A 19,938-nucleotide genomic window follows, 5' to 3' on the forward strand; every position below is an offset into this window, starting at 1 on the left:
GCATACGGCATGCTTGCCTTCATCGGCCGGGGCATTGAGTTTAAAAATTGGCAAGTCATGTTACTGCTTTATAGAACCTTAGTTAGGCCGCACTTGGAATATAGTGTTCGATTCTGGTTGCCACACTACCAGAAGGATGTGGAGGCTTTGGAGTGGGTGCAGAAAAGATTTACCAGGATGTTGCCTGGTATGGAGGGCATTAGCTATGAGGAAAGGTTGGAGAAACTTAGTTTGTTCTCACTGGAACAACGGAGGTTGAGGGGCAACCTGATAGAAGTCTACAAGATTATGAGAGGCATGGACAGAGTGGATAGTCAGAAGCTTTTTCCCAGGGTGGAAGAGTTAATTACTAGGGGGCACAGGTTTAAGGAGGGGCAAGGTTTAAAAGAGATATAAGAGGCAGATTTTTTACACAGAGAGTAGTGGGTGCCTGGAACTCGTTGTCGAGGGAGGTAGTGGAAGCGGATACGATAGTGACTTTTAAGGGGCGTCTTGACAAATACATGAATAGGATGGGAATAGAGGGATATGGTCCCCAGAAGGATAAGGGGTTTTAGTTAAGTCGAGCAGCATGGTTGGTGCAGGATGGAGGGCCGAATGGCCTGTTCCAGTGCTGTAATTTTCTTTGTTCTTAAAATGGTAGACAGTTAAAAGTTACTTTTTGTGCACTTCACCATGATTTTCTTGAGTTAACACAAATGAAGAACTGCTAACCTGATCCAAGGAGACACCTAATCCAAATGCAAATTTGCAATTTATGAAATTATCATAGAATCCCTGCAGTGCAGAAAGAGGCCATTTGGCCATTGAGTCTCCACCGATCAAAATCCCATCCAGGCCCTATCCCCATAACCCCACTTATTTACCCTGCTAACCCTCACTCAACACTTGAGAGGCAATTTTGCATGGCCAATCCATCTAACCTACACATCTTTGGACTGTCTTGATAATCTAATTGTCTTGAATAGAATGTTGCAGTAGTTTTAATGAATGTTATTTTGGTAATCTATAAGAGTTTAGGGAATCACAGAAAAGTTCCAATATCAGTGACTAATTCTAAAATTATCACTTTTAAATTATTTCTGGAAATTGTTAATTTTTAATCACATATGGCACTATGCAGGTCCCCAACAGGGAATACAATTGTTTTCAGCAAGGGAAAATCTTTCTGCCTCTATTTGGTTTTTATATACATAAACCACTTCATATTTTAATTGTTACAATTGGCTACAAGGCATATTTTGAATTTATTATTTCATGACTTGCAGTGACGTGTTCTTGAATATAAAATATGTTCTTATTTATAAAAATAAATGTTTAATTTACACTCTTGCATCCTGTTCTCAGCAGCAGTTAGTGGATTTAGCTACTTAATGACATGATTGTTATAATCCAGAAAGCCTAGTGGTAAAGGATAAAACTGGAGGTAATCTATTCACACTTCCATCAGCATTTATTTATAGAGATGCACGTTGCAAACATGCACCTCCTAACCACGCAACTACCTTTTCAATTTGTTCCTATTTCTGGGAACACATTAACCCCCAGTTAATGTCCACCACCTGCATACAATTAATCCGATAATATGGAACTGAAAGATTACCGTCTCTCTTTGAATAAAAAAGTATTTATGTACAAGCAAAATTTCAAAACAAAGTTCTCTAATTCTGTACATTGTGAGATGCCTGTCCTCTAGGACCCCTAACAATTTCTTAATTTATGTGTTTTTTTTGTACAACAATCTGACAATTGATGACTTACCTGCACTTATTTAATTCACTGTCAGTACTTGCAGTGCTTTCTTACTTTCTACTCTTTACCCCCCATTCTGCTGGCCCAGGGGCCTTATTTCTTGACCATCATCCTGATCAATATTTAAACCTGTCAGTAGTTTTTGATGCACATCCCACAGTTGTCATGTCCCTGCCTTCATCGAACCCCTTGAATATCTGTCACCAGAGTACCTTCTCAAGGCTACTGTCCTCTGGATGTGATAGCTCTATTGTATGTGAAATGATCACCAACATTACTGCCATCCAACTCTTGGGGTGAGATTTTCCCAGAAATCGGCAAAGGCTGTAGGCAGGAAAAGAGGCATTGAAGCCGCCGTATAATCCGGGACTTTGCAAAACAACTTCTAGGATCAAGTACCATGATGTACCATTGGTGGGCGGCCTCTGATTCATCCGTCCCACCAGCAAATTAGTCAGCTGAGGATCAGTGCACCATTTCTGAAGGACGCACCATCAAAGGAGTTCACCCTGGAACCTTCTGCCCCCCGCTCCCCAGACACTGCCCCCGGCATTGCCTGGGCATGACCCTCTCTCTCCTGAGCACAACATTCACACACACTCCCCTAAGAGGTCTGCTCGCTTGGTGCATGCCTTGGGAGATTAGTCATGATTCATGCTGTTCTGCTGTCAGGCCAACGTGAATGGATTTTCTAACAGGGTGGGGGATGATTTGGGTGTAGGGTTCTGATAATTTATAGAATCATAAAATCCCTACAGAAGCAGGCCATTCACCCCACCAAGCCTGCACTGACAACAATCCCATCCAGCCCCTATTCCCATAACCTCACATATTTACCCTGCTAATCCCCCTGGCGTGAAGGGGCAATTTAGCATGGTCAGTCAACCTAACCTGCACATCTTTGGAGTGTGAGAGGAAACCGGAGCACCCGGAGGAAACCCATGCAGACACAGGGAGAATGTGCAAACCCCAAGCAGACAGTGACCCAAGGCTGGAATTGAACCAAGGTCCCTGGCGCTGTGAGGCAGCAGTGCTAACCACTGTGACACCGTGCTGCCCATGGACCCCTATCTCGATTATACGTGAATATATTCAAATCATGTTCCCGATATTGAATGTTGGGAAGTTCGCCCTGTCACTGACTGGGTGGGGAAAGACTGCATTGTTCATTTACACTAACATAAAATGCAACTTTGCAGTTCTCATATTTTCTGCTCCCGTCGCCAAACCCACCTGATGCGATCGGGAGTGGAAAATCCTGGCCTTGATCTACTTACTGCCTTCTGTACTTCTGAATCCATCACAAAACACATGAGCATTTGAGGTACTATAGACTTCTATTGACTGCTCAGAGTCTAATTTTTGTAATTAATTCCAATTTGATTGCCATGTTTGTTGAGTGAGTACTGTGTTGCCTTCATGACCATCCTTACATCACCTTTTTATTCACTACAACCCTCTCTCTTTTATGGTGTCCCAGATTCGAAATTATACTCTGTCTTATATGGTCTTAAAAAATGTTTCATTGCCCTCCGACATTTCTGAGACCTTAGCCTGAATTAAATTTGCTTTAACTGCATGTAAAGCATTCAGGTGTGTGGGAAAAAATGAATTAATTTAGTACTTTCTATAACAGGAGGACTATCACACAGAACAGAAGGCAATTTGGGATTTTGCCCTTTTTGAATATGGGCAAGATTCTCTTCCTCCCCCCACCCCCACCCCTGTGGCATGTTTTGCAGAGGTGGCCCACCATTGGACAGCTGTGGGATTTTCCAGTCCCGCCACCGCTAGCAGGCCTGGAAGATCCTGCTAGCAGGAATGGCTGGAAAATCCTGCCAGATCTGGATAGGATTTTTGGAATGACCAGGGTTGGTCAGCTAGAATTTTATGCAGCATTTAATCAATCAATGCATGATTCCTTTCATTGAAATCCATTGCTGAAAGGACTTTCATTTGTGGTGTTCATGATTACATCTATTTCCCATTCTGTTACTCCAGTTGAGATCAGCTATTTCAGTCTGGATCAGGAATTGCATCTGTAGCTTTTCCTGGCCTTTCTATTTCATTAGTGCACTGCACAGCTCATTTTACCCACTGAACAAACTGACCTTTTATTTACTATAGTCTTTTTTTGTTTGCTGGTTTCAATTATTCAACAACTGTGGGACTTTAGTTGCATCACTCACATGTAGTTCTTGGCGAAAAAGAAAACATGTTGGGGGGGCGTTCAAGTAATGTCATAAGAAAATAGTGAAACTTATTTCCTACATTGCAACGTCACTATGATTGTGGAAATATTTTACTTTTACCTCTAGAAGCTGTGCGTTACCAGTATCCTGCAGAGACTCGGCATTCTAACACATAGAAGGGTGTAAAGTGGAGTTATTTATTGGTAGAGATCCTCTCATCAAACATTCCAGAAAAAGTTAGGACTTGTTAAGTTTTAATTATTGCCCAATAATCTCTTTAATGGTGTTAGAGGCAAGGTACTGGCATGGATAGAAGATTGGCTGACAGACAGAACAGTAAGAAGTCTCACAACATCTCCACATCATGACAGACAGAAGACAGAGAGTGGGGTTAAGAGGGTCCTTTTCAGGATGGCAACCGGTGACCAGTGGTGTTCCACAGGGATCAGTGTTGGGACCACAACTTTTCACTATATACATTAATGATCTGGAAGATGGAACTGAAGGCATGGTTGCTAAATTTGCGGATGATACAAAGATATGTCGAGGGACAGGTAGTGTTGAGGAAGTGGGGAGGCTGCAGAATGACTTGGACAGGCTAGCAGAGTGGGCAAACAAGTGGTAGATGGAATACAATGTGGGAAAGTGTGAGGTTATGCACTTTGGTAGGAAGAATAGAGGCATAGGCTATTTTCTAAATGGCAAAAGGCTTCGAAATCTGAAACACAAAGGGACTTGGGAGTCCTGGTTCAGGACTCTTTTAAGGTTAACATGCAGGTTCAGTTGGCAGTTAGGAAGGCAAATTCAATGTTAGCATTCATTTGTAGAGGGCGAAAATATAAGAGCACTGCTGAGGCTTTGTAAGACTCTGGTCAGACCCCATTTGAAATATTGTGAGCAGCTTTGGGCCCCATATCTAAGGACGGATGTGCTGGCCTTGGAGGGGGGTCATGAAAAGGTTCACAAGAATGATCCCAGGAATGGAGGGTTTGTCATTTGAGGAGTCTGGGTCTATACTCAATGAAGTTTAGTAGGATAAGGGGGGATCTAATTGAAACTTACAGAATAATGAGACGCCTAGATAGAGTGGACGTGAAGAGGATGGGGGGAATTTTACCATTTTGAGTCTAAGTGCCGGATCTGGGCGTCAAATAGATCCGCGCCTGGAATCCTCTTTCCAGCGTGCCCATACGTGTTTTGCCGGCTCCGGCCCGATCCGCGCTGTGGGGCGGGGCTTAGCGCTGGCGGACCGATCGGAGCTCTGAACTGCGCATGCGCAGTTTGAAAAAAATCTGACAGCGCGCCCGGGCTAGAAAAAAAGAAGCAGAAAGCGGACGTTCATCCTCTGGGGGGTTGGGGGGTGGGGTGTGTGTATGACCTATCATCCCCGGGGGGGGGGGGGAGGGGGTGTGACGTATCATCCTCTGGTCGGCGGGGTTCCGCTGCCTGTCTGCGGCCGATCCCTCCTGGCACCATCACTGGTACACTACCAGCCACAGCCATCTCTCCCGCTCTCTCGCACCTGCAGGGAAGAGTAATCTGTGGCTGGTAGTGTACCAGTGACCTCGCTCTTCGGAGGCTGCAGCGGCGACTTCAGACTTTTATTTTGCAGGTCGGTAACAGCGCGGACGCGGATCGGGCCAGAAGACGGTAAAGTGGGATTTGGCGGTAGAGTTGGGCACGCGGTTCGTTAAGTCGATTTAAATGCATGCAAATGCATTTAAATTGTCGGGCTGCCTGATTCGGGCGCGCTCCGGACCCGCGCCCGAATCGGGTGTCGGTAAAGCCGCGGTCTGCTCGGAATCGGGTGCAGATCGTTGTATCGGCCCGACGCCCAACTTTACCGCAATTTCACGCCCGAAAACGGGCACGAAGTTTTGGTAAAATCAGGCCCAATGTTTCCACTAGTGGGAGAGAGTAGAACTTGAGGGCACAACCTCAAGAATGAAGGGACGCTTCTTTAAAACTGGGATGAGGAGGAACTTCTTCAGCCAGACGGTGGTGAATCTGTGGAACTCATTGCCACAGAGGCCTGAGGAGGCCAGGTCATTGAGTGAGTGTCTTTAAGACAGAGATAGATAAGTTCTTGATCAATAAGAGGATCATGGGTTACCAGGAGAAGACAGGAGAATGGGGATGAGAATCATATCAACCATGATTGAATGGCAGAGCAGACTCGATGGGCCTAATGGCCTAACTCTGCTCCTATGTCTTATAATCTACTATATCTATGGGCTTATGGTTCAAAATGGAATTGTAATCTTTTTGAAAATGTAACACTTGTAAGTAAAAGTATGTGTTGAGACATAAAAACATTGATGACAGTAGCAGGAAGGGGCCATTTGGCCCTTTGAGCCTGCTCCGCCATTCATTACAACCTTGGGTGATCATCCAACTCAATAGCCTAATCCTGCTTTTTCTCCATAACCTTTGATCCCATTCACCCCAAGTGCTCTATCCAGCCACCTCTTGAATACATTCAATGTTTTGGCATCAACAACTTCCTGCGGTAATGATTTCCACAAGCTTGCCACCCTTTGGGTAAAGAAATGTCTCCTCACCCCCGTCCTAAATGGTCTACCCTGAATCCTCAGACTGTGACTCCTGGTTCTGGACTCCCCCACCATTGGGAATATCCTCCCTGCATCTATCCTGTCTAGTCCTGTTATAATTTTATAAGTCTCTATGAGATTCCCCCCCTCATTCGTCTGAACTCCATTGAAAACAGTCCTAACCTAGTCAATCTCCTAGTCCTCATGCATCAGTCCCGTGTCCCCGGAATCAGCCCGGTAAACCTTTGCTGCACTCCCTCGAGAGCAAAAACATCCTTCCTCAGGAAAGGAGACCAAAACTGCACACAATACTCTTGGTGTGGCCTCATCAAGGCCCTGTATGATTGCCACAACACATCCCTACTCCTGTACTCGAAACCTCTCGCAATGAAGGCCAACATGCCATTTGCCGTCTTTACTGCCTGCTGCACCTGCATGCTTCAGTGACTGGTGCACAAGGACATTCAGGTCCCGCTGCACACTCCCCTCTCCCAATTTACAGACAATGCATAAACCATGACAACGTACCTTTCTTCTCTCTTCATTTTGGTTAGTGCCGTTCATTAATGTTTTTGGCATGTTATCAAGCTTTCTCTTTGTAAAGAATAAAGCTCTTTGCTCCTATTTTCTAAAGCACCTGAATGTTGTGTCTTTCAGACGAACGTATGTGGGCAGCATGCCTGGCAGAATAATCAATGGCTTAAGGAATGTTGGAGTGAATAATCCGGTGTTCCTGCTGGATGAAGTAGATAAATTAGGAAAAAGCCTACAGGGAGACCCTGCAGCTGCTCTGTTGGAGGTACAAAATAGAATATTCCAGAATTTAAATTGCACAGACTAATTTGGGTAAGGAGCATGGTTGACCTGTTAGTCTACATTGAACAATGCAAATGATAATAAGCTTTTGCAAAGGAGCTTTTTTTTTGGCTGAAGTACAAACCTTGAGTTCCACTGAAGTTTCAAAACAGAAGAGACTGCATTTTATCTTTTTCTATTGAGTTGTCATTCTGCCAGTAATTTACCCTTATAGGTTTACCATGCTTCTTATCAAAAACATGTAGAAATACATTCTTCCTCTGTGTGGTGTAGGAATTTCTCTGTGTATTAGACGATTTATTTTGGCATATGTTGATTTTTATATTAGCTTCACCTTGCGCAGGGTTGTAGTGGGAGGTAGGTGGTGATGGGGATGGGGATGGGGCTGGTCGGAATGGTAGGTGGGGATGGTTGCAATTAGCAACAATATGGGAGAGAATGACTCAACAGGTTTGTGCTGCGCTTAGTATCTCAAGTATTAAGACATTGGTACCTTACTAATCATGGTGACTCACCTGATGAAGGGGCTGTGCTCTGAAAGCTCGTGATTCCAAATAAACCTGTTGGACTTCAACCTAATGTTGTGAGACTTCTTACTGTGCCCATCCCAGTCCAATGCCGGCATCTCCTAATCATGGTGCTTACTAAAAAGGAGGGAAGAGGGAGTTCAGTAATGTATATTCAAGTTTCATATGTATGCCTCAGTAGTCATATAGCATCCAATAAAACTATTTAGGCTGTTATTTAAAAGCAATTTTATAACATTCCTGTTCGGGGCTTCCCCCACAGTGGTTGTTGTAACTCCATCTAGATAGAAACTAACCCATAACTGAAAGTGTTCATTTCCTTCTTAAAAAAAGAGTTTAATGATTTTCCCTGGATACAACCATCACCTTCTCTTGGCTTAAGAGTACCAACATTTTAATGCAGGCTTATCCAACCTTTTTGCTGAGAGGGATGGGGGAGAGGCACATTTCATATTTGCATATTTTGCCACTTAAGGGACCGATGAGAAAATTTTGGAAAGATAAGGTTTCGCCAATCGATAAACTGAATTTCAAAAGAAGTTGAGGTGTAAAGGAAAGAAACAGTTGTTTAGCAAAAGTACAGCAATAAATTCAGTTAAAGAGCAAGCAATAAAAACCAACTGGGTGAAGGGGATAGTCTATGTTTGTGGGTGCATGTGTATTTGTTGGTCTGTGGTGGTGAGAATGAATGCGAAAACTGAGATTGGACAGAAGGAAGATTCGCATTCGGGCCCCTCTCTTGATCGCACACTCGCTCAGTGTCTCAAACCCCCCTCCCCACACACACTCGCTCAGTGTCTCACTCCCCCCACGCTCGCTCAGTGTCCCACGCTCGCTCAGTGTCCCTCCCTCCACGCTCGCTCAGTGTCCTCCCCTCCACGCTCGCTCAGTGTCCCCCCCCCCTCCACACTCGCTCAGTGTCCCCCCCTCCACGCTCACTCGGTGTCCCCCCTCCAAGCTCGCTCAGTGCCCCCCCACTCCGCGCTCGCTCAGTGTCCCAGCCCCACCCCCGCCCATACTTGCCCAGTGTCTTGCAGTTCTCCCCCCGCCCATTCTTGCTCAGTGGGGGTGTGTGGGCACCAGAGCGGGTGGTTGGCACCGCCAGCCCCCACTGTTTGTCCCCCCAATCAGCAGCCAATGTATAGAGAAACTAGCCTGTGAATGGCTGAGCAGACTCTGAGCACTTTTTGAAAATTTGTCCTGGAAATTTTGTAGTTGAATTGTTACCTACACTTGGAGGACTTGGGAGGCTACCTAAAAATGCCTCACATGCCACATCTGGCCCTCGGGCCATGTCTTGGTCAAGCTTGGTTTGATGTCTATGAATGTTATTTATAGTAGTTGTGGGGATCTGTTAAACAACTTTTCCCTCCTACTAGCTTGTGAATGATATCTAGCAATGTTGAGTATCTAGAAGTAGAACAAGTTGCAGAAGCTAATGTTATGGTTAGGAATTTATCTTATGTGAAATGCTTATTTTATAGCAGCTTTTCAACACTTTATTATTCCAGTGTTCTGTAAGATATTTGTTACATTAATTAGCTATTTACCTCATTTATCATCAGGTGTTGGATCCTGAGCAGAATCATAGTTTCACTGACCACTACCTAAATGTCCCCTTTGACCTGTCTCAAGTGCTTTTCATCGCCACAGCCAACACTACTGCTACCATTCCCCCAGCCTTACTCGACAGAATGGAGCTGATCCAAGTGCCAGGTAAACAATTCCGAAAGTGTTCCAAGTTTTGAAGCATGAGTTGAAAACTCTTTGAGAAATAATCACTTTCAAACACCACATACCATAACATTTAACTCTTTGGGAGATTTGTTTATTAGAATAGCAATTTCTATAGAGCAGTGCTGGTGCAAAGAAAAAAAATCAAAGATTACCCGTGGCTCCTTAGGATAGGTGGAGTTTTTTTTAACTTAATTTAAAAAAATTACTGGGGAATTAACTCTGCTGTCAACTCTTAACATTATAGGGTTGATTCTGTGCTGTCAGCATGGGGTGGATCAAGGAGCATTAATGTGAAGTTGCGGCACACATCCCTTTGTTTTTACTCATTAAAATCAGTCAGTGGAAAGTCATAGACTGTGTTCTTATGATTTCTCATAATGCTTCCCTGCATAAAATTAGTCCCACAGATTTAATTGCCTTTCAAAAATTGATGAGTGCCAATATGTTTGCTTACTTTTATGTTTTTAGCTTTATTTTCCAAGGCTTGGGGAACATGTGGGGAGTTTATAACTTGGGTAAGGTAACTATTTTTGATTTGATTTATTATTGTCACATGTATTAACATACAGTGAAAAGTATTGTTTCTTGCGCGCTATACAGACAAAACATACCGTTTGTAGAGAAGGAAACGAGAGAGTGCAGAATGTAGTGTTATAGTCATAGCTAGGGTGTAGAGAAAGGTCAACTTAATGCAAGGCAAGTCCATTCAAAAGTCTGACAGCAGCAGGGAAGAAGCTGTTCTTGAGTCAGTTGGTACATGACCTCAGACTTTTGTATCTTTTTCCTGACGGAAGAAGATGGAAGAGAGAATGTCCGGGGTGCGTGAGGTCCTTGATTATGCTGGCTGCTTTGCCGAGGCAGCGGGAAGTGTAGACAGAGTCAATGGATGGGAGGCTGGTTTGTGTGATGGATTGGGCTACATTCATGACCTTTTGTAGTTTCTTGCGGTCTTGGGCAGAGCAGGAGACATACCAAGCTGTGATACAACCAGAAAGAATGCTTTCTATGGTGCATCTGTAAAACTATGCACTTGTATAAAGATTTACTGGATTCAAAATCAGTACATTTCTGGTATAATAATGCTCTTCATTTTCTTACCATTCTCTATTTAATTGATGTGACATATAAGCTGTAGGAAGTTGCTACCTTAAACGTTCTTTTGAAATGTGAACTGCTGTAATAAACATGTATTGTAAGAGCTCTCAGTATACTGCCAAATTTTGAAGTTTTGAGTCAATATGATTTTTAATAAAGTTGAAGTAAATTTTGGCATGGCATAAACCAATAACTATTCAGATTAACTTCCTATATGCTCATTTTACCTTGGGAATTGTCTTTTGATGTTGCTACTTACAGATCAAATGCAAAGTTTGTTTATTCACCATCAGATGTATTCCAGCTGTTCCTAAACATTGAATATAAAAATAAAACTACTTAGCTGAGTACACAACAGCCAATTCTTGCATTAACACGATGGGCGAGATTTTACAGCCTCGCTCGACCGAGACCGGAAATTTCTACCAATCAATGGACATTTCCGTTGTCCGCTCCTTGCCCGCTCCGATTCTGTGGTGGGTGGGGCAGTAGAATTCCGGCAAGTGACTTTAATGTTGAACATATCCCAAAATGCTTCAATGAAACATAAAATAAAAACATGCAGCATGATAAAGAAGGATGCATCAGATGATGTGACCAAAATGTTAATCAAAGAAATTATTTTAATGAGGGCTATATCGAAGAAGAGAGAGAGACCAAGAAAAGTAACCTTCAGCGATAGGGTAAAGGGATGGGATAATGCACAAGAGGGATTAGATCTCCATTTTGATCTCCATCGGTGGAGATAGAAAGCATGGTTGAAGTACTGAATAATTACATTGTGTTGATGTTTACTAAGGAAGAAGACTTTGTCAAAACTACAGTAAATGGGGAGGTTGCAGGGATACTGGATAAGATACAGATATCGTTGAGGGACTGGAAAGGCTAACTGCCTCTAAAGATGATATCCCCATATGGGATGCAATCTAAGTTGCTAATGACATAAGACTAGAAATTGCAGAAGTGTTGACAACCAATTCCCCTTACATACAAGGATGGTGCCAGAGGGCTGTGGGATTATAAATGTTATAGAATAGAATAGATCATAGAAACCCTACAGTGCAGAAGGAGGCCATTCGGCCCATCGAGTCTGCACCGACCACAATCCCACCCAACCCTACCCCCACATATTTTACCCGCTAATCCCTCTAACCTATGCATTTTAGAATTCTAAGGGGCAATTTTTTTTTTAACCTGGCCAATCAACCTAACCTGCACATCTTTGGACTGTGGGAGGAAACCGGAGCACCCGGAGGAAACCCACGCAGACACGAGGAGAATGTGCAAACTCCACACAGACAGTGACCCGAGCCGGGAATCGAACCCAGGACCCTGGAGCTGTGAAGCAGCAGTGCTAACCACTGTGCTACCGTGCCGCCCCATGTCCTTCTTTACAAAACTGGCAGTTTCAGTCCAGTTAATTTAGCAACAGTGATGGCGAAGTTTTGAGAAAAATAATTTTTGAGAAAATTAACAGCCACTTGGAAAAGCTTAGGGCAAGGTTTTCCTGGATATCGGCAAAGGCCAATGTTGGGTGGGAAAAGCCTTCTCTGTTATGTAGTTCAGGACTTAGTAGAAAAAAGCTTCAAGGGATGGGTGCCATGACAAATCGCTGATGGGGTAACCTCTGATTTGCCTGCCCCGCCAGCAATTTAGAAATATGAGGATTAGGGTGGCATTTTTAAAGGTCGCCCCAGCACACAATGACCCACCCCCCCCCCCCGCTCCGGCACACTCCAGGCAACCCCTGGCACTGCCCATGCACTACCTTGGGTGCCTGGATAGTGCTGGGGCTGGGGGTGCCCAGCAGTGCCAGATTATGACCTGGGCATGACCCCCCCAACTCCCAAGCATAACATTCAGCTGAGCTTCTCTGAGAGGTCTGCTTGCACAGTGTACGTCTTCGGAGACCAGTTGGGCTTCATGTCGTTATGCTGACATGCCAGTGTGGATGGATATTTTGATGGGGGATGATTCTGGTGTTCAGGTCTGATAATTGCATGCTAATGCATTCACATGAAATGCGTCCCATCGCTGATGGGGGGAGGAGACAATCGTGTCCTGTATTTATGACAACTTAAAATGCAACTTTGCACTTCTCGTGACATTTTCTGCTCCTGTCACTGAATCCACTCGATATGAATGGGAGCAGAAAATCCCAGACCTGGACTAATAAAGGAGAACTAACATGAATTTGTTAATGTCATACTGTGTTTTATCCAGGCCATGTGGGTTTCAGGAGTATCTTTTAGAGGGTGCAGGCTGGTTCCTGTCAAAAGCACGCATATGATACCCTGACATGGCTTGTTCCATTATGAAGATAGGTATCTCCTACTCCTGCATAATTTTCTCAGAGACGAGCCAGGTTATTGAAAGAGTCCTGGTTCACAGCCCCTTAGTGGAGTAGTAAATCCTAGTTCGCGTGAGTGGATCTTCTTAAAAAGTGGGTTCAAAAGGTCTCCCTCATGCCCCAAATGTCAAGCTCTGACATTTCTATCCCTGTCGACCCACTGTACACTTTGTAGAACCAATGAACCCTATAGAGTGAAGTGGTGTGTATAAAAGAAACATTTGAAAAAGGTTATTCATTGAGAAGTTTCTCCTATTGAAAAAATGTCTGAAGTACAAGTTAGCAAAAATGTCAATCATTGAGACCCTTTGAAGTTTCGAACACTACAAACCCTTGAAACCACTTAACCAGTGTAAACAAACCTTGTGAAATTGACTGCCAAGATCAGAGAGCCTGTGCTGTTCATCAGACAACATTTCCTCTGGGGAACAGGTGTCCTCATGTTTTAAAAGCTGTCTAAATCATATTAGGAGTTTTATACCACAAAGTTAAAATGGAATAAGCTTTGCAATACATAAGGGAGCAATACAAATTGGAATTCTATGGGGTCAATAGGAGAAGCAATAAGAATTGAAGTTAATTTTTATATTTGGATATATGTTAAATTTCATTCCTACCACCAGAGCCACTTGCACTATTTTAATTGGTCAATTCTTCAAATATTAGGTTATATTCAGGAGGAGAAGATTGAAATTGCTCACAGACACTTGATTCCTAAACAGTTAGAGCTGCACGGGCTAACTCCTCAGCAGATTCAAATTCCAAAAGAGGCAACTGAAGGTATCATCTGCAGGTCAGTAATGTTTGAAGTAAAGCACTTTTGTTCTGGAACTTTTAAGTGCTTAGTTTGTGACTAAATATTTCTAATTTCTGGACAAAATTAAGCAATAGGGAGCTATTGCTAGACAGGTGGGGAACTGGATGTTATTTTTCTTTGTCATTAAGTTTCTCTACTGAGCTACATTAAGAAGCAGCAAAGGTAGATTGGATTGTTGCGCTGTCAATCATTCTGCTGATTGATAAAGATAATCCAAAAGAGCCAAAGCCTTTTTTTAATGTCGTTGATAATGAATTAAAGCATCACACGGGCCAGGATTCTCCCAGAATAATTCTAAATGCTGAATTCGCGTAAAAACTGGAGTAATTCCTGCTGTTTTTTTTAAGCAGGATTTTCAAAATGAATCTCCCACACTTTGAATACTGCAGAGTGCCCTAGTGACATTCACGCTGAAAGTTAGTGGACGGGGCCCATTCCCGCTAGAGCAGAGCACTGAGCGGGCCATTGTGCATGTGCCGATCTGTCAGAATGGAGATCAGTGCATGCGCATTAGCCCCGCACTGCCGGTCTCCTGATCGCTGGCCAACCTCATCGCTGCCCCTCCGATCCCCCACCCCACCAATCGTTGGTCTCCCAGACGTCTTTGGGCCAGCCCCGATGTCGTCGTTTTCCCCCCCTCCCCTCCCCACCCCCTCTGGCCCTACCCCCTTGGCACTGCCCAGTGGGCAGAGCCAAGGTGCCCCTTGGGCATTGCCACTTTGCTCCTTGGCCAGTGCCAGGCTGGCAATGTCCAGGGGGCAGACCCCCTTACCCCCAACCTCCTGGGAGAGCCTCCATGGCCTCCCTTCACTTCAGTGGGGTTGGGCCGTCAGCTCCCCGTTAGCGGGGAGCTGTTATAAAGCCCGCTGGAGTCAACCACTTCTAGTGGGGCGGGGGGGGGGGGGGGGGGGGGGGGGGGAGCAGAATGTTAGCAGGCCTGCTAATGATATTGAAATGGTGATTATAATATTTAAATCAGCGCGGAGCTGACGACGCTGGAAATCCTGTCCCGGGGATGCACTGAGGCCATGGCGCCCAGCAGAGAGCCCGGTAAACGGCCGCTGCTGACGTCTCCCGCCCCCTGCGCTATTACAGCAGTAAGAAGTTTAACAACACCAGGTTAAAGTCCAACAGGTTTATTTGGTAGCAAAAGCCACACAAGCTTTCGAAGCTCTAAGCCCCTTCTTCAGGTGAGTGGGAAGGTGAGTGGTCACGGGCATTCGGCCTCTGATATTCGGGTAAACGTTCTCCAAGGCGGCCTTCGCGACACACGACAGCGCAGAGTCGCTGAGCAGAAACTGATAGCCAAGTTCCGCACACACGAGGACGGCCTCAACCGGGATATTGGGTTCATGTCACACTATTTGTAACTCCCACAGTCGCGTGGACCTGCAGAGTTTCACTGGCTGTCTTGTCTGGAGACAATACACATCTTTTTAGCCTGTCTTGATGCTCTCTCCACTCCCATTGTTTTGTTTCTTAAAGACTTGATTAGTTGTAAGTATTCGCATTCCAACCATTATTCATGTAAATTGAGTTTGTGTCTTTATATACTCTGTTTGTGAACAGAATTCCCACTCACCTGAAGAAGGGGCTTGCAGCTCCGAAAGCTTGTGTGGCTTTTGCTACCAAATAAACCTGTTGGACTTTAACCTGGTGTTGTTAAACTTCTTACTGTGTTTACCCCAGTCCAACGCCGGCATCTCCACATCACTATTACAGCAGCACAGCGGGCTGGAAGAATCAACCCCATGATGCCACAAAGTAAATCATGTGAACTAAATTGAGAAAAGCATATAGAAAATACTTGAGGGTATTGTACAGAAACAGATTGTCAGGTTAGCAGTTGAGGCAGTTCAGTTTACAGAAGATCTTAGCTCACTTATACAATTACACAGGCAAGTGGCAAAGGAAATGGTTTTGAAACATGCACAGCATTTCATATTGGCTGAAGAAAATGAAAAAAAAAAGCAATAATATAAATAGAATTAGCAGAGGGGGCCTTAGAAAGCACTTTTGAATAATTTGATCATGAAATCCTACAGCACAGAGATAGGCTACTTGGCCCATCAAATTTACGCCTGGAGTTCTCTGCACGTAAACCACCTAGTCTGGTCCCACTCTCACTCATCATATCCTTTATTATGTCACTTCAGGTGGCTAATTTGTCACATGTGATTTAGCAATGGCTCATAAAAGAGAATTCTATATTCCAACCATATCCATTTCCTCTCCCCTTTAATTATTTAATTATCTTAAGTTTGTCTCTTGTGATCATTTCACTGTGTATTTTAATTCTTCACAACCTTGAAGATTTTATCAGTTTATACTTTAAAACTTCTTTGCTCAAGTGATAAATCCAAAGTTCTCGGGCGTAAATTCATAATTGAAACCCTTCACTCTTAATAACATCCTGGTGCAACTTTTAAATTATTATTTTATCCTTCTTGTAAAGAGATTCCCAAAAATAGACTAAACAAATTTTACTAATTCAACAAAATCTGGCTTTTTGAGTAGAGAACCCAAGGATTCTGTTTTCCTTCTCTTATATGATCTTATACCATATAAAGACCTTCATATCAGTTTTTGGAAGTCCCGTGCTTCTGTATTTATAATTTTCAATGTTATGACTGTTATGCAGAAAAAATGAAAAGTGGATCAGATATTGGAATGCATGATCAGAACCTTGAAAAAAATTTGACAACATTTATGTTCAGGCACTAGTCATACCACACATGTTGTGTATAGTGTTGGCCATCATGCTTCAAAATTGACAACTCCTAAAAACTAAAATGTGTTTAGTACAAGCACAATACCTTTCATTATGAAGAAAACACAAATTGCTGGAAGTACTCAGCAGGTCAGGCAACATCTGCAGAGAGACAAACAGGGTTAATGTTTCAGAGCTGGGAAAAGCAAGGAATGTAATTGTGGTAGGCCACTGTTATATGTTATCTGTAGTGGTTAACCACCATAGTTAGTATTTCTCAGTACCTGTATATGTGGCACATCCCTGTCAGTTCCGCCCAAGTCTCCTCCCCCTGGTCTGGGTATAAAGGCAGTGGCTCCTCCCCCTTGCCCTCAGTTCAGACAGGGATCACCTACAGGGATGGCTCCAAGTTCTTGCTAATAAAAGCCTATTTGTCTTGCTCACAACTAGTCTTGGCTCGATTGATAGTGCATCAGTAATTAATTTGGAACAAGTGAAAGGGGGGGGGTTGGTGGAGGGGGTGGTTGGAAGAACAAAAGAGAAGGTCTGTTACAGGTTGGAAGGCAAGATAGATTAAATGACAAAAGGTTTCATAATGCAAGGTCAAAGGGAGTGGTATCTGGGCAAGGAAAGAAACAAAAAAGGTGCCTCTAGAGGAGCTATGAATGGAAGGATCCTAAATAGCTTCTCTCCAAATATGAAGGAAAAGAAATAAGACTTAAACAGGAAGAAAATAAACAAATCAGCAAACAAACAAACTCTGGAGCAGAGGCTATGATGAAAAACTGTTGAAGTCTGGCATGAACTTGATGGGCTGAATGACCTCCCTCTGTGTTGTAATGATGTTTGTACTCAATGTTGAGTCCAGAGGCTGTAAAATGGCCAGTTAAAAGATGTGCTGTTCCTTGAGCATGTGTTGTGCTTTCTTAGAGCAATGTAGCAGGCCAAGGACAGCAAGGTCAGAGTGGGAGCAAGGGGGAGAATTAAAATGACACTGACTGGAAGTTTGGGATCATACATTGTGGACTCAATTCAGCTGTACCGCAAAGCAGCCACCCAGTCTGCATTTGGTCTCCTCAATGTAGAAGACACTGCATCATGAGCAGTGGATACAGTATACTGAATTGAAAAAAGTACAAATAAATCATCGTTTCACCTGGAAGGAGAATTTGGGGCCTTGGACGATTATACTTTTTCATTTCCACTTCTTCTGATATTTTGATTGTACCCTGTTCATTAGTAAACAGATACAAAAGTACTCTTAAAATATTCTAACTTTTCCTTGCACCTCTATGCATATATCATCACCTTTGTCCACAATATATATATATATAATAAAGTTATATATTTATTTATTTGTCACAAGTAGACTTACATTCACACTGCAATGAAGTTACTGTGAAAATCCCCTATGAAAATCAATAAATCCCACCCTGACTTTTACCACTGGTCTGAATTCATTCTTGTTTCTTAAAGTTCTTCTCATTGTAAGAGAATAAAAGGTTTCTGGAAGCAATTGTGAATGTCACGGCGAAATGGATATTGAAATTTAGTGCCAAGATGTGATGGTGTGCAGATTTGGCCCCAACCCCTTGAATCTGCATTCTTTGCCATATTGTGGAAATCAGGTACTTTCCCATGGAAAGAAAAGCAGGAAGAGGAACCATGCTCTGGACGTAGTTCTAAGCTCCTAACTACCAGTAAGCAAAGTTTAAGGAGCAGGCTACCTGCCTATTTGGCTGCAAGGGCTTTTATCTGACCCAAATAGATTAGGGAAGGAATTATGGAATTAATATCATTTTGATTTTTTTTCCATTCTCACGGTGCGCTGTTAAAGCCAGCCTTAACCCATCACCAGGCCGAGTGATTTGCAGGGCACTTCAGAGGCAAGTTAAGGGTCAACGATGTTGGTAGGGGTCTTGAATCACATGTAGGCCAGATCAGAAAAGGTTAGTAGAATTCCTTCCCGAAAGTGAACCAGTTGTATTTTATGACAATTTGATAAGTTGCAAATTCAGTTTTGTGCAACTAACAACTTTTTCATTATTCTTTTATTTTGTGAATTGAATTTAAATTCTCAAACTGCCATTTTGGGATTTGAACACCCATTCTCAGGATTATTAGTCCACACCTCTCAAAAATAACCATGCTCAAGTCACATATCATTTGTAGGTCAAATGGGTTTATTGGGGACACTGGCTTGGCAGGATGAGGATGGGAAATGGAGGAGAGCAATGTAACAGGAGACAATGGGGGCAGCGGGTAGGAGAAGGGGAGAATGCTGAGCGAAGGTTGGAAGAGGAGGGTACAAATAGATTGATAGGTTGGCTTGATGTCGGCAGAACTCTGTTCATTGAGCAAGGAGTTCCACACGCTTTTAATTTGACTCTTATGGGAAAACTGTTTAATGTTAATGCTGCTCAGCTGAGAAAAGGTCTTTGACACATAAATTGCTCTTTGAAATGGTGGAATGGCAGGGTTTCCCATACTTAGAAAGAACTTACTCAGCAAAGGGCAAGTTGCTCACGGATAAATAATTTGCTCAAAGGTGGTCAAGCTTCAAAACTTGCTCAGTGGAGCATGGTGGGGCTTCATGATGAAAACATTGCTCATTGAAGGGCAGATTCAAGGTTAAGGCTTTGATAATAGTGAATCTACTAAAAAGCACAGGAATGAAACAGCAAAAATGTGTGCTTTAAAATGGTACCAATGAAATTATGCTAGTGCAACTACAGTATTATTTTCAGTGATGTGGAAAAGAATATGGGCAGTGAAATTTTGGATGAGCAAGACATGGCAACCCATTACTTAGAGGTAAATATTCCATTTTTTATGACATGTTCCCAGTGCAAAAGCAGGAGGAAAATATAGATCCCTGCCCTAACTATTGACTTATTGTGTGAAAGGTGGTACCGGGGTACCAGCTTATGTGGGAATTCTGTTCCTTGGTTGCTGCTTTCTTAGAGAGCAAGGCAATCATCATTGAATTGCATCTTTGAAATAGGATATACCTTGCAGTAAGCTGCCTTACTGGCTTTTTGGTGTCCCACTGTAAAAGACCTGTCTCCTTGACAATTGAGATCAAGGAGTTTATTAACTCTGCTCAGTGCCTTCATGAATAAATAGAGACATCTGGCATTTATAGTGCCTAATCTGCTGAAAGCAGCTGCTCATCCCACATTTCAAATGTGCATTATCCATCTCTGCCAGTACAGCCTGGCAAGGGAATGTCCGATTGAGCTGCTGTTGTTGAAAAACCATTTTAAAATTACTTATAAACAAGTCTGTTCTTTTAAAGATCTTGCTGAATTTGTTACTTTGTCTATCCTGGTCACGTCATTGGTGGCTCTTCTTGGCCTTTGATTGTGCCATGTGCTCAGGTCCCTGCTG

The 19,938-nt window shown here is 43.3% G+C and overlaps 1 protein-coding gene across 1 annotated transcript in view; it reads left to right on the forward strand.

Annotated features, from left to right (window-relative positions):
* Positions 1–19,938, forward strand: part of lonp2 (lon peptidase 2, peroxisomal) — a 109,801-nt gene that overhangs the window by 36,204 nt on the left and 53,659 nt on the right. Inside the window, exons 8-10 of the mRNA XM_078210845.1 lie at positions 7,154–7,295; positions 9,405–9,555; positions 13,688–13,814. Coding sequence (XP_078066971.1) covers positions 7,154–7,295; positions 9,405–9,555; positions 13,688–13,814 — 420 coding nt within the window. The remainder of the gene's footprint in view (positions 1–7,153; positions 7,296–9,404; positions 9,556–13,687; positions 13,815–19,938) is intronic.

This window comes from Mustelus asterias, chromosome 4 (genome assembly GCF_964213995.1).
Source record: "Mustelus asterias chromosome 4, sMusAst1.hap1.1, whole genome shotgun sequence".
Lineage (NCBI taxonomy): Eukaryota > Metazoa > Chordata > Chondrichthyes > Carcharhiniformes > Triakidae > Mustelus > Mustelus asterias.